The sequence below is a fragment of the Aplidium turbinatum genome, chromosome 4, assembly GCF_918807975.1.
Source record: "Aplidium turbinatum chromosome 4, kaAplTurb1.1, whole genome shotgun sequence".
NCBI lineage: Eukaryota > Metazoa > Chordata > Ascidiacea > Aplousobranchia > Polyclinidae > Aplidium > Aplidium turbinatum.
Genome location: NC_137475.1, coordinates 24,833,284 through 24,849,650, shown reverse-complemented (window position 1 = coordinate 24,849,650; position 16,367 = coordinate 24,833,284). Strand labels below are relative to the sequence as shown.

At 37.6% G+C, this 16,367-nt stretch overlaps 1 protein-coding gene across 1 annotated transcript in view; it reads right to left on the bottom strand.

Moving 5' to 3' along the window:
* The window catches only part of LOC145768191 (WD repeat-containing protein 48-like), a 52,646-nt gene that overhangs the window by 18,703 nt on the left and 17,576 nt on the right, over positions 1-16,367 (bottom strand). Inside the window, exons 7-8 of the mRNA XM_082579669.1 lie at positions 13,423-13,606; positions 891-988 (exon numbers count right to left, since the gene is read on the bottom strand). Coding sequence (XP_082435795.1) covers positions 891-988; positions 13,423-13,606 — 282 coding nt within the window. The remainder of the gene's footprint in view (positions 1-890; positions 989-13,422; positions 13,607-16,367) is intronic.

Here is a 16,367-nt window from a genome sequence, read left to right as displayed (position 1 = left end):
TTGGTGAATGTCCTTTTTTCATATCATCCGTTCAGCATATAAAAAAGGGTTGGTTTTTCATCACTACCAACAATGTGTTCAGCTGTATGATAATTATGAAGAATGAAAATATAACAGAAATGATGTAACTACAAATCTCTCAATTCTCTTATCATAGCATTAATGTCCTCAAACGCTTTCTATAAAACGACATATTTTAAGCACTATGTAGCGGACGCTGCTGTTCAGCATACACGCTACAATGATATGTTGCACATGTCATCCAAGTGACTCCTTACGTCTTGTCTTTTTGTGTTTTGGCTTTAATATGGACAACCTTGTTTGATACAAAAAAAAAATAATAATAATAAACTTTCAATAGATTGAGTTTCGCCTTTAGTGGCATGATCGTTGCTTTCTTCACTATGTAGATATTCACGACCTGTTTTGACTCGCTGCTTGACTGCTGTCTCGAAGACCGTCATGGTCACTTCGCAGTTTCCCATTGTGATTAGCACTGATTACTTAAAGCATTTGCTTGATTGAACGATGCAGTGTGCATTTACCATTGTTAATTGATCGTCATTGACGAACTATTTGTCGTAGCGCATGACTAGGGAACTGTGTTTCGAAAGCTAGTGCAATTAGCTATTCCCATGTAGCAAATTCGCAGCATCAGGCTAAAACAGGTATGTATTATATCTGTGTAGCTGCTACACAGATATAATACATACAGGTATAAATAAATAAATGCTATGGTGCTGCTGGTATTAGGATGACAGTGCAAGACCACAGGGTGAACAACGTTAGCTGTCACCCTCATACAAATAAGAAAAAAAATAGAGACAATAACAAGGAGAGAGCAAAAAAACATAATATATATATACAAAGTTAAATTGAAAGGCACTCACTGTTAATACGTCCCAGAGAACAACTTTATCTGTAGTATCTAGCGTGAGAATATGCCGCTTGTCTGGCATCACCTTGTACTGGGAAATACTGCTGCCTCCTACAACCCACAGCATGTAGTAAGTTTTAAGTATGGTAGTAAGATGACAAATGCATGAACAAAACTGCAATGTTACTTTACAAAAGTGACATAAAAGTGTGTGGGTTAAGGTTAGTTAAAAAAACGTTTAGAGGCTACTGCACCTTTAGACCTGCTCAAACTTCAGGCATTTTCTTTTTTTTTGCCTCTTGCATTGATTCCCATGGTCTTAACCATGATAAATCCGAAAATAACAAAAAAAACAACCATAAAATAACAAAAATAACAACCATACTCTCAGATGATGGGATACCCTGACTCAAGTGCCCTAAGCATTTCATTTTGTCACAATCACCCATTTTCAACCTGTTAAGCTATGATCCTGGTAGTTGAACTCTATATTTCAACAGAAAACACTTTTATCTAATGCCTTTCTGATAGCTTACCTTTACCAGTGCAAAATCAATTTCTGGATGTTTAGCACAATTTTAAGAAGTGTACAGAGAAGCAAAGGACAACACTTAGCGCCACTAGTGGTGAAAATGCATTTTTCTTATTTTATGCAACCTTCATGTATATGCATAGACTTTGAAAATTTTATTTCTCAATGGTCTAGTCCAGTAGTTCTTAACCTTTTTCCTGACACGTCTCACTTTAGCAATGGTCACATGCTTTTTTTTTTAGCAATTTTGTTTTTGTTGATTTGTTTGATTTGTTTGATTTGCTGATTTTTTTGTTGAATCTGGATAAGTCTTGCCCTTTAATTCCTTCCATACTTCCAAAAATCATGCCAAACATATAGAAATTAATTTACACGCTATCAGAAAGGCATTAGATGTAAGTGTTTTCTGTTGAAATAAACAGTTCAACTGCCAGGATCATGGCTTAACAGGTTAAAATGGGTAATTGTGGCAAAAATGAAATGTTTAGAGCTCTTGGGGCAGGGTATCCTATCATCTGAAAGTGAGATAATTGTTATTTTCAGACTTCTTATGGTTGAAACCATGAAAATCAATATTAGAGGCAAAAAAATTGAAATTTTTTGAATTTAGAACAGATCTACTGCACCTTAATATATTACTTGAGAAATTTACTTTTTTATTTTACAAAAAAACTTAAAAAAATTTATGTGATAAAATAATTTTCTGCAAAATATTCTTCAATCTTCATAATGCAATTTTCTAAAACATGTGAAATAACAGAAACCTTTAATACTTGGGTTCAAGTTGTATCTACTGCTGAGGGGCGGTGTATTTTTATCACATATTAGGGGTTGGTATGTTTTGCAACTGATACTGATAGCCTACCGATTCAAGGAAACGAAAAATGGCGTACACACAAACTTTTGGGATCATTATTGTGCAGCACTGCCGATGTCAAATCCCACTGCAATTTAGGCAATGTCGCTTTCAGATCACATTGGAAACTATGGAGCAAGAGATCGAGAATCCCATTACAGTTGCGACTAAGATTGTACAACGCGTACTGCATCCCAATTATGATCTACAACTGTAATAGCTGGTCTGTTACCAAAGCAAGTCTTGAAAGATTGGATGCCTGTCATCGAAGACATTTACGTGTCATAACTGGTCATACTTGGCCAAACAGTCTTATCTCGAACAAAAATCTCTACAAAATATGCAACAGTGAACCATTGTCTTGCAACATCTCCACCATGAGATGGAACATGTTTGGACACATTCTGAGACTTCACCAGGACTCACCTCCTCAGAAAGCCCTTGAATTTGCAATAATTGGCAGCAAAAAGTACCAAGGCCGAACCGGACGTCACCGTACCAATTTATTACAACTGCTGAGATCTGACATCAGAAAAGCTGGCCTGGGATCCCTGCTCAGCACACCACATCTCCATCGATTGCAAAACATCGCAAAGGACAAAACAGAATGGAGATCCTATCAACCTTGTTGAAAGACTGATCGAAGCCAGCGGATGCCAAACGATTTGGCTACACTGGCGGCGGAGACAGTTACAATAATAATAATGTTTTGCAACAATTTTGAAACTGAACTTTAGCCCTGATTTTCGGATACCGGTACAACAGGACATTCTCAGATCTCTGGTATATATGCTTTTCAAAATTACCATCCAAATCACCTTTCTCTCTTACGGCAAAACTACTTTTCGGAAGGTCTATATTTATTATGCAATAGAATTACCTCACATTGTGTTTACGTCACTTTTTTATCACATAGTTAAATGGTCATCAATTGCGGAGTGGTATCTCTTCGACTACATAGCCCTTGATTTCTCATGATTATGAACAGTGAGAGAAATGCTCTAGAGAGAAATGCCTACAGCCCATCTTAGGGCTATGACCTACTGAGCTGATATGTTGATACACAGGATCCAAAATCAGTACTTTATAATATGCTGATTTAATGTTTTTCTATAAATCTCCTTTCTTCATTTGTAATCAATATTTCGTTGCAATCACAGATATGACAAAACTGTGAGTGCTGATCGCTGCTGACTAACGTTTGCAATTCAGGGTTGAGAAAAACCCAGGTTTTTTTGGGTTTTATTGGTTTTTTTTTTAAAAGATGCAAAAAAAGGTAGATTCGTGCTTATTTCACTTCAAAACTACTTTTTACGAATGAAGTGCCTTTCACTCACAGTACATGCTTGCATAACTCAATAAAATAATGCACTAAGGCTGTTGTTGCTTGAATGTTGCATCATCCATTAATTTCAAGATCAAGTTGGATGTTGCATCATTCACTGATTTCTATACCAAGTTGATGCTACCGTGGACTGGTAGAAATCACATTATTACATCATTTGCTTTAGATTTGAAGGCAAGGAGCATTTAAGCCATCATGTTTAAATATTTTTTATCATTTATATATATACAGTATATATTAAAACAATGAAAACTATTAATACTACAAAAAGTGCTCAATGCCAAGCAAAAAGGCAAAGCAGAGCGAATTAAATCAAATGTAGTTATTACTATCTGAAGCCTTTACAAATTGTTTCACCTAACGGATCATCAGAAGGTCTTATTCAAATAGAATCTATTTGAATTTTTATTTAATATTTTATTATAATAAATTATATATTTATATATATTATATATAAATTATATATTTTAATATTTATTTAATATTTTATTTAATTTTTTAATAGATTCTATTTGAATAAGACCTTCTGATGATCCGTTAGGTGAAACAATTTGTAAAGGCTTCAGATAGTAATAACTACATTTGATTTACAGTATATATTATATATATATTAGGCTGTACCAAATTTTGGTGACTTTCTCTGATTTCTTAGCAACTCTGCCAAAAGTTGTGGCTCAACCACCAAATCAAAATGCCATAATTTTTTTTTGGTTAGATTTTGGTTTTGGGCCTCCTCAATGCTCGTTTCCATGACAACGTGTAAAAAATCACGAAATTGTCATAACTCCACAACCGCTTAAGCTAGATCAAAAAATTTTTTTTTAAAAGCTGCAGAACAGCCAAGTTCCTATCTGTTGTCAACACATTATAAGAGCCTAACTATTAAATTTTTCAAGTAAAATGAAAAAAACATGTTTTTGCCTATTTTTACGTTGAAAGGTGTTTGTGCAATGACAAAAATGCTATTAAAGTCAGTTATATGTTCTTGATGCAATCATGAATAACACAAAAGCAGTATACAACTTCCAAGACAATGACAGTTTTACATTATTAGTAAGCAGATAAGACTTTTAAAGGCATGTACTGTTGTCGACATGCTATAGCATGTTTTAACTATCATTGAATATGCATTAAAATAAATATTGCAGTTACTTTAGACATGACTAACCACCTTGTGATGATCAAACCACTCACGCATGTATATCAACAATATGTTTACAACAGTGTCACAGCAATTTTTAATTTCAACACTTGGATATTGCTTTAATCTTGAAGAGACTCTTCTTCGTTACTCTTTCACTAGATGTGGCTGCATCACGTTGAGAACCTCTCAGTTCGGAAACCATTTTGAACAATATCTGTCGTTGTTGTGGATCTAATTCTAAAGTGATTCTGCCAATGTTGAAGGTAGTCAATAACCCCAATGCACGTTCTGCTGCATCATTTACCACATTGAGGGATTGAACCAAGGCTTGAGCATGCTTGTATGGTGCACTCAAGTACCAGCTGCTTGGATCGTTTTTCAAAAATGAACAGTCAACGTTTAAGAGATCAAATAGTGTCCAGGAATCAGGACCTATCAAGTCAGCCAATGTTGCCTTGTTGGAAAGTATTGGCATTTGCTGTAACGAAAGCTTGCTGTTGCTGGTCTTTTTGCATTTTAGAAGACCTTTTGACATTGCATTTTTGTCGCTGATTGGGACAGCATTGCTGAAAAGAGCTAGAACAACAAGCCTCTCAGACAGATACCATAAATGGCAGTCTAATATTTCTAGATATGCTACTAACATTGGTGTCATCTGTGTAGCCAGTTTTGTAGAAGACCTTGCTTGCAGTGTGGCTAGGTCAGCTTTTAGGGTATGGTGCAATTCCAAATCCACTACTGGGGCAAAAGTGGGATCTATAGAAGTAAACCAGGGCTTCAAATGGTACATAACAAGAAACAAAGCCAAACATCGAATCAGTTGCAAAATTTCCTAACCAAGTAAGTTATTGGCGAGTAGGGAAGTGGAAAACAAAGCAATTTTCAAAGTATAGATTACTTTGGACATCCAGCGTGCATGCGAGATGGCACCTGGAGCATTGACTGAAAATGACATGCTTGTAGGCAAGGATCCTCCTAAGAAAATAATACTTAAGCACAAGAATTCTTTGTAATCTTTCCTGACTAGGCGTTAGGGATGGGCAAAATAGAATACCGAATATAGAATAACCGGTTGTAGAGCCAAACCGGTTTCAAAATGCATATGAAATCGGATAATTGAAACCGCTTTAACGATCGACTTCGTTCAAGTCCGTTTGATCGCAACGAATTCGCTACAGCGAAAGTACAATTGTTTATCGATTTAGTGCGATGCGGCGTAGGAAAAACGCACTTTTCTTGTCAAGCGCTTTGTAGTCCTCACAGTCTTGCGGAAGTGTGGTACGAAACAGCTTAATCCGCTTTCAGGATTTTTCTCTATTTCGGTACCACAAACCTAACTTGTTTCTGGTAGAATAGAAGGGTCGACTAGCCTTCGCTCAGCACTCAACATGTCTGTGTGTTATTTTATTTGCATCAACAGCGCACGGGTACAAATAATTGACACGGCGAGAGAGCACAAACAAACATAGCCAGGTCGAAGACTTTCAGAAACCGGCCTGCCACACACCGCGGCGGCGGGGCGCGGCGTGATTTAGGGGTGACGATGCACCCGGAGGGGTAAGTATACCAGCTTAGGTCGCGGGGGCCAGGCTGGGGAGTCGAGGTACCTGTGGAGGGAGAGTGTGGATCGAAAACGTTACATGACCCGTCCGCAAATTTAGAATGGCGGAGCGGGCCAGGGAGACAGACTCTTTCTGCATTGCCCAGAAAGATGGCCTGCGACGGGCCGGGCGACCCGTCGCGTGTGGACGCTGGAACCGGCAGTTATTGACCGCCGGGCGGCAACCACGTCTCTCTCACGCGACCTCGGCGCATGTAAGGCAACGTCGACCACAGGGTGTGAGGACTAGCAAACCTCCCCCGCACTGGGACCCCCCTAACGCCAGGGTTGCCAGGTTGGCCTATTTGGGGCAAACTTTCAGAAATCTGGCTCTTTTTGAAGCTGTTTGGCCCCCTAATTTTTGGTTGGCTCTTTATGAACAGGCTGAGAATTATTTCCTAGATTTTAATGTAAGCTTCAGCAATATGGCAATCAAAACGTGTTTTTTGGCAACTCTTGACTTTCTGATTTTTCACCCTGTTTTCTTTTCACACCCGGCTTGACATCAGCATGACCTTTTTTTAGTGAGTTGAAGGGTTAGCTCTCCAATTTTGGTTGGCTCTTTGGCCCTTTTTGAAAACCAGTTGGTTTCTTAAGTTTTAATTTAGCTCTTTAGCTTTTTTGGGCCTTGTTTGGCCGTTTTCAAAATGTGAGGGATTGTAGAATGTTTTTTTGCAAGTGATTCTTTTTGCCTTGTCCTCTGGAGAAGGTGGTAACAGAACACTAGTAAGGATACTGTGGCAGTGTAATACTGGTACAGGTATACTATTTTATTTCAATTGTGTTTTTGGACTTGATCCAGGAAGACTAGGATGCCAAAGAAGTAGAAAGCAGGATATGAGAGCTGTACCGGTAGGAAATACAATAGTAGGCCTGTGGTAATTGGGGAAAACTTCGAATGGGAGGATGATAGTGAATTGAATGTGGAAATGTTTATTTGACTGTTGGATAACTTGGTGGAATTTATTGGGGTCACATTTTCTGCATGACTTTTTGTAAATTGTTTATTTGTTATTGTTGTGTCTCTCCAGAAGCATGATCTAACATGCTGTATGGTCTGTATATGTTATGTTTCAGTGCTGAAATGTCTGTATTGCTAAGAATGTGTTGTTAATTCAGTGAAATTGCTTCTTAGTACTTGAAAATTGAGCTGGCCCTATTTTTGGCACCTTGTTTTAGAAGTTGGCTCTTTTTGGCCCTTTTTAAACGTGCAGTTGGCTTCTTGCCAAATTTACATCTGGTAACCCTGCCTAACGCTCAGAACAATGCAGGGCACTCTACCTTGGCGTGTCTCGGGAAAACCCAGCCCTGAGACACTGGTGGTGGTGGGTTGTTATGTGGCACGAAACAGCTTAATCCGCTTTGGGGATTTTGCTCTGTTTCGGCACCACAAACATAAGTTGTTTGTCATAGAACACAAGGGTCGACTTGCCTTCGCTGAGCAACCCAACATCGGAAGCTCCCACTCTCGTATGTAGGGCAACGTCGACCACAGGGTGTGAGGATTAGCAACCCTCCCCGCAGAAGTACGTACGGGTAGCTGGCTTTGTCTTAGCTTTTACTACTGGTATGTCAGTACAGTGACATGGACGACTTGTTGAGCTGTGGGATTGAAGATGCTACGTGCAGTAGTGAATATGAATCAGCAAATTTGGTTTCACCACCTTTAGAAATAGATACCTATCTCACGTTGTTGAAAGCATCGACTATATCTCTTCAAAATGCCCTTGTTTGGTGGAAAGCAAACAAAAACCAATTTTCTTGTTTATGTCAGTTAGTTTCAAAATATTTTTGTGTAGGCCTACGGTACCTGCTACATCTGCTTCTTCAGAGATGTTTTTCAAGTGCAGGTTTAACTGCCACTAAGTTGAGATCTCGTTTGACTGGTGAAAATTTAGAAAGCCTAAATTTGTTACACTGCGATAAGCATTTTTTGTGATGTTTATTGTTTTTGTAAAGTCATAAAAATCATTAAAATGTGTCATGGCAAAAACTGTCAATTATTCTAGAATAGATATCTGTATTCTATATTCGGTTTCAGTATTCTAGAATATTCTAGAATAGCTAATTATTCTATTTTGCCCATCCCTACTAGGCGTGAGTGTTCACCACTTTTAAAATAATCTTCTCCAAACTGTAACACCTGTTCACAACGGCGCTGTAAATTACGTGGCAATTTACTGATGTCGAAGAGGTCAAACTGGTGAACGTTAATTTTGTGCCAATTCATCTGCAACAGAGTGAAAGTCTTTTCAGAAGGAGATGTTGTTTCACCAAATACTTTTCTGCATGCTGCACCACAGCACAATTCATACACATGATGTCTACATGCCAGCAAAAGCAGTTTCCTTCCCAGATATTGCTGAAGCCTGACTATAACACCGTTTCGAAGACTAGTGTTAACTGCAGTGGTATCAAAACAAAATCCAACTATTTTATTTTTAATCGCTGGATAATTCTGGAGTTCAGCTTGAATGAGTGAGGCCTCATTCTCAGCTGTACTTGCTTTGTTATGCATTCCTGTTATAGATAATATAGTGTCATTGGTGGGATTGAGAAGTGAATGAAGGATGATCGCAACATGCTCAACACTTTTATTGACATGCTGAAGACCTTCAAGCATTTTGCCATCCCACTGAAGCAAAAACAAAGAATTGGGATCCTCAGTTGATTGCTTAATGTTCTGTAGTATTTTAGAACCAGCAGCAGACCGCACAGCATCTCTTTGGCGTTTGCATGTCATAACTGAAAGAGTTACTTGATTTAAGTTTTCATGCAGCACTTTATCAGCAAATACAATTTCAGTTAGAGCTCTGTGGCTTATTTGATATTTGTCTGCTACTTTACAAACATTTGGAGTAAAGAAATCCTTTCTTTTGTAAACAGATGTGTTTTGACCAGGGCACTCAAGTTCTGTAACTTCTCGATCAATTTCTGCTTCACTTCCCTCACTTTCAGTTAAATTGAATTCTATACTATCACTTTTTTCCAGTGAATTTTTCTTTTTTTTTTCATTTTCATGTTTCCATCACTTGCTTTTCTTTTATTCTTTTTTGCAGTTTTAATATCTTTGGGTCCAATAGCTACATGATTTGTAGGGTCTTTTAATGCTTGAAGCCATTGAAAGTCTTCTACTAAAACTGGATTGGTTGAAGTCCCTGCTTTTTCCTCAAAGACTTTAGATACTGCCCAAAAAGTTTGTTCGCTATCTTTTAAAAATTGATTTCTAGCTGCTATTTGTTTTTCTGAAAATCTTTTCTTGTTTTTTTGCAGTCCTTGATAACTTTTATGTACAGCTAGCACCATTTTGATTAATCCTTCATCTGATTTCAAATCCACCCCTGCTCTTTTCCACCAATCTTTTATTTCAAAGACTGTTTTCTCAGCAGCATGTCTTGCTTTTGAATGCCGTTTGGTTTCCTTTTGAAGTCGTGCATGTTGCCCATTAAAGTTCGTATAAACATCTTGATCTGAAGGAGGACTTGCTCCATGGAATAATATTCTATTAGATTCAACATCTGCCATTGGTAAATAATCATCAAGTAACCACATTTTATTTCCAGACCTAGTAGAAGTATTTGAACTGCACATCTTTTAAATATAGTAGTGAAATTACAATCTGAAACAAAAGACATGGTTTATTGCTTAGTCTAGATGTTACTTGATCTTGACAGATGCTCATGCTGGAAACAGCACTTTGCACAATCTAGAAATCCATTACATAGCTGAATACTGATAATTCAGCTGTCCTCAAGTTTATATAAACAAAGGTTATTATGACTCATATCTTAATGGAAATTTACCAAACAAAACTGTAAAATTCCGTGTACAAAAAATGCTATGACAGAGATGTTAACAGAAAAATGGCAAAAACATGTTTTTTTCATTTTACTTGAAAAATTCAATAGTTAGGCTCTTATAATGTAATGACAACAGATAGGAACTTGGCTGTTCTGCAGCTTTTAAAAAAAAAATATTTGATCTAGCTTAAGCGGTTGTGGAGTTATAACAATTTTGTGATTTTTTACACGTTGTCATGGAAACGAGCATTGAGGAGGCCCAAAACCAAAATCTAACCAAAAAAAAAATTATGGCATTTTGATTTGGTGGTTGAGCCACAACTTTTGGCAGAGTTGCTAAGAAATCAGAGAAAGTCACCAAAATTTGGTACAGCCTAATATATATAGTAATGGATGAGCAATTGAGCGATTGCGTGGCCAATGGCCATTCAGGCAAATGCTCTGAAACAGCCATGCGTTAGAATCCAGAATCTGTAATTGGTAAATAGCCTCCTAAATTGCATTTCACATCATATATGCAGACTACAGTAGAGTAGTACTTTCACCAGTTTAACTATAAGGCCTTCTTGCATCAATGAGTTTTAGTGTAATATACACAAAGTGGCATTACTTGATTTTTGTGTAACTGTACAATATCCACTGCGTTTTCAGTTTATTCTTGGAAATTTACTTCACAATCACATCCTTAAGTCCTAATTTAAAATTTGTTTTAAGTGCCTTGTAGTCTTTTTGTTCATTTTTTTAATTTTCTAATAAAAACTGGACAAATATGATGCTCTGGGTTTTTTTATGGGTTTTTTTAAGTGGGCTTTTTTAAAAAAAAAACATCCGGGTTTTTTTGGGTCGGGTAAAATACCGACAACCCTGGTTTGCATTTCTAAATTAAGCATTGATTAACAATTCACTGTCTCAAAATAATTAAGTTGAACATACGTAATCAAAAGTTTTTTGCCCTTTGAAATTTTAAATGACGCACCAGGGCGTCGAAACCAAAGCTGTGGTGTCAGAATCGATAAAAAAAAGACCAAATTCGGCATGATGCGAAACAATAAACAAAAACTTTTGTTGGTAACCTTTCTTCAAGAAATTGTTTCTTGTTCTCTGTATTAGGATGGGAAAGATGCAAGAAGGAATGGTTGGTCCTGTTGAAAAGCTGAATGACGAAGTTGAATCAGTGAATGCTTTTTGCTATCTAGGAGATAGATTGAATGCTAGTGGTGGTTGAAGCGGCAGTGACTGCTAGAGTAAGATTTGGTTGGGTGAAATTCAGCGAAATGGCCCGTTTCGGTGAGTCCGATTCGGTGAGTCCGATTCGGTGAGTTCCCTATTCGGTGAGAGCCTTTTTCGGTGAGAGCCCCATTCGGTGATTTTTTTTTAAATTATCGGGTACCGTAGCCTAATTATTATTGCCGTTTTAGGGTTAGGGGTTAAGGGCTAAGGGTTAAGGGTAGGGGTTACGGGTTAGGGTCTTATTTTAACGTTTAGCGACGTTAAAACGATGTAAAAGTGGCAATGATAATTAGGCTACGGTACCCGATAATTTTCAAAAAATCACCGAATAGGGAACTCTCCAAAAAAGACTCTCACCGAAAAGGCTCTTACCGAAAAGGCTCTCACCGAAAAGGCTCTAACCGAATCGGACTTACCGAATAGTAGCAGACCCAAAATTCAGAGTGTCGAGAGTTGTTATTGTGATAGAAGATTTCTGTTGAAAATGAGAGGAAGAATTTATACTAGTTGTGTGAGATCTGCAATACTGTACAGAAGTGAGGCATGGTGCTTACAAGAAAACGAATTGGCGATTTTAAGAAGAACTTAGAGAGCGATGGTGAGAACAATGTGTGATGCGAAGCTGATGGATAAAGGAATACTGAACTGAAGAACTTATGAACTTGCTTGGGTTGAATGAGAATGTTGATAAGTTGGTGAAAGCAAATGGAGTGAGGTGGTATATGGGCATGTTTTGAGAAGGAATGAAGATGATGTTTTGAGAAGAACGCTGGAATTGCAAGGGGAGGGTTGTAGAAAAAAGGGAAGACCCAATAAATTATGGAAAAGACAAGTTGAGAAGGAAAGCAGCAAGGTAGTCTTGACAAGAGACTACACGTTAGACAGATCGATGTGGAGGCAGGATGTGATGGCGATTGCGGCACATGGAGGTGAATCCAGCCACCCTCTGTAATGGGGACGTTACCGGATTAAAACTGAACTACCACACTGTGATCGAGAGATGTGGAGAAAGATGACGTATAGAGTGACCGAGAGTCGTAAACGACTGAACGGATGAAGAAGAAGAACTACACTGTATTAGGCTCTAAAATTCTACCAGAAAAAAAGTGTTTGTTCTTGTCAGTTTTGTAAAAGTAGCCATTTCAATATTGATCACAACTTAAGTCAAATTTAAAAAAAATTCTTAAATTAAAAAAAACTTTAAATAAATCTGGGAACACTGAAGCCGAAGTCACCAGTTATAAATCGAGGAGTTGGAGTCATATATTTTTCGCCCGACTTCACAGCCATGATTGCAACGCACAATTTGAAAATCACTGTGATACACAAATAAAGCACGATTATTAAATGTTACAATTTATCAATCATTTTGCTCATTCGAAAAACTTTCACAGACCCCTGAAACTTCATGAACTTCCGGTTGACAACCGCTGAAATAGAGAATTCCACACTAAATTGACAGATTCAAGGTATTGTAGAGCTTTTGCTGCACAAATGTGACTTCGTTAGTGCCTACTGTGCAATGTGCATATCTATCTTTTTAAAGGTTCAAATTTGCACTATGATTAGAATGATAGGTACTGACAAAATATACTTGTATGGGAAAAGGTCTAGAGTACCCACTATGTTTTCAATACAAATACTGTCTTTACATGACGCTTTTGCAAAAGCGTGTGTTAATGCGCACAAATCAAAATGACCACTTAACATGTTTTGTTACAAGCTTAGACCAGAAAAACTGTTTGAGGTTGTCTTGTAACATGTTAACAACTTTGTAGTAAAATAGCAATTACTATTTGAACTTTTCATGCCACACAAAAAAAATGACCTAAATACAATAGGCTATGTGACAATGTTTATGCAAGTAAATAAAGCAATTTTTTGGGGTATGGAGGGGGGTTGGATAAAAATTTCAAGGGCTAAAATTGAATTTGAACTCAACAACCCCATATTTGACCACCTGTCCCAGAGCTACATGAGGTTAAAAAGAAACATTTTGGAAGGCTAAATCTGGCTAATACTCAATTCATGCAATTACCCGGTATTGTGAGGCAGGGTTGTTTTGAATGAGGAATCATAGTATCAAAGTTATCATCCTCTATGAGGTCCCCAGATAATTCCACAGCACATTTGTCAATGTCCTTTACATCCCAGGCATTGACGTGTGAGTTTGTAGTCGCACAGAAAATCCGCTCAGGAACCTCATTCCCATCAAGTTGCAGCTGAAGAAACATCAAGAAACGGTAGAAACTTTAAACCTTTAAAGCGAAAGAGCACTAAGAATTGCTTAAAGCTTTAGTCAAGAGTTTGCATTTTTGAACCATAGACAAGTAAAAAAAAGTAACCTTAGCGGGTTTAACATAATGTATTACATGCAAGACTAAATATATAACGTCAATGACTCAAACGTTTTTGACACGTTATTTCGTACGTGTGTCCTCATCAGGAATTAAATCTGCAATATACATAAAAATAAAAATTGTAAGATAAATTTGACTTCGCACTATAACTGCAACGCCACTCTGGACTGAAAAGCACAAACTGAACAAATGATACAAAATTAATTACTAGATCACATGAGGTATAGACTACAGGCATTGGACAAACAATTGCAATTAGAACACACATAAAAGAAACGATGAGCCACAGGCGAATAACTGTGGGTTGAGAGATGGATTGTTACATTTGATTCTTAAGGCTTTCATGATCTTAGTCTGAAAATCAGATCTGTCTCGAGAGGTGATTTTAAATTGTGAGTTTTGTACTGTTAAATGCTTGACTGTAATTGTGTGAAAGAATATATACATCTACCTCGGAAACAGATGCTCTCAGGTAGTCTACAAAAGATTTAATCTGGAAACTTTATTTGACAAACAGTGTAAAAATACATGTTTTTTTCTTTTACAAACAAGTAGAGCTCGACCGATATATCGCTCAGCCGATATGTATCAGCCGATATCAGGTGTAGCCGATATATTGTATCGGCTATTTTTCGCCGATAAACATCGGCCAGCAAAAGCACACTCAAACCCAGCCATACATGCCTTTAGAAGAAACACAAGTTGCTCAAACGTGCTTGCATAGCACAAACAATTGTTGCAAAAATATAATTTTCCACCCATTCTAGTGAGCGCATCTAGAAAATGTTAATACTGTATCCCTAAGCTTCCATTCAAGCAGGAAAACTGCATGCAAAAATAAACCCAAAGAAAAAAGCCTAGTGAAACTTTGCACAGAAGAAAATAGTAGCGTCATTGTAGAAGTTGCAAAAATAACCCCCAAAAAAAAGCCTAGTGAAACTTTTGCACAGAAGAAAATAGTAGCGTCATTGTAGAAGTTTCCCGACTCGTGCCCAGAGCATTGTGACGCAAGAAGCCACACGACGTCGTTCTGTGGAAGTTAATCAGTAATGCGGTGTATTGCAGCTACACGGCGCTTTGACTCTCCAAGCGCACCTCGTTGGTCTGATGAAAGCCTTTGCTGAAATTTTAAAAGTCTTACAAACCGTAGCCATAGCTCTTAAATGGCGAAGAATTCAGACCAGACACGTTTGTCCGCCGTCAGCAAAAACGAATTTCGAGGCCTGGGTTGTTTCTTTTTTGTTTGGTGTTTTTTTGTGATTAGTGTTAAGAATGATTTTTCCATTACAGCAACTAATGCATAAACTTTCTTGAACTGGTTTGTTGCTTAATAACTTTGTTGGTAACAAATTTTTTGTAGCTGATATACAGTATATCGGCCGATACATATCGGTATCGGCCTAAAAATTTTTATAAATATCGGTATCGGCCTGAAAAAGTGATATCGGTCGAGCTCTACAAACAAGTTAACGTCAAAAGCGCATTCCATTTAATACTATCCACAATTTCATTTTCCATTTGAATACATCTGATGTGCCTTCCAAAAACTCAAAAAATACTTTATTCTTTCATAAAGTAGCCTAGTTCAGCTGGTTTAAGTAGCTGAAAATATCATTTGAGAAAAGCAAATTGACAATCCAATTGTTGTCGCTTAAGCATTGAGCAAGTACCGGGTGCGCACAAAGTCCTTCAACTAAAATTAAATTTTACAGTAATTTACTATTTCCTTAAATAGATTTAGTAAGTGCTTGATAGTGCATATTTATAACCTTATCTTTTAGAATGTGTCATCAGTTTATCATAATTTAGCTTTATTTTCAAGTATGAGTGATAAACGTACAGCTATCATTGAGCTTCATCGAGCAGGCAAGACCAATTCAGAGATAACAAAAGCTTCTTGAAGCACCGAAATCAACAGTTTATCACACTGTTAGCAGGCTTAAAGAACTGAACAGTGCCGAAGATCGCCCCTCGAAGTGGGAGACCATGAACTTCTCGTACCCCAAAGGTCATTAATGCGGTTCGAGCCAGAATCTGCCGCAATCCCAAGAGATCCATGAGGAAAATGGCTCGCGAAATGGATGTGAATGAAAAGACGATCAGGAAGATTGTTAAAACCGATCTAAAGTTGTCCCCCATCAAAACGCAAACTTGCCAACACCTCACATACCTCCAAAAAGAAGAGTGACTCGATTGAGCTAAAATTCATCTGAACAAAATGAAGTCAGGTACGGACACAGGAGAGATCATTTTCTCAGATGAAAATTGTTCAATGTCGAAGCAGTGTGTAACCGACATAATGATAGTATCCTTGCTAAGTTTTCTGCAGACATTCCTGACTCCATGAAAAAAGTTTCCATGCGCCAGAAACCGTCTTCTGTCGTAGTGTGGGCCGCTGTCTCCAAAACCTGGAGGTCTCTCCTCATCACTGTCTTGGCAATACACCGTTAAAATATTTTGCGATTTTATTCACTATTTACAGAAATATTACACTTTAAAGCAGTCCAAGGACTTTGTCCGCACCCTGTATATGATAATGCTCTTTCACGGGAAGGCAATGATTGCAACCCGTAAAGGCCAGCAGTGTCTTGAGCAACTTTCCCTTCATAAAATAACTACAAAC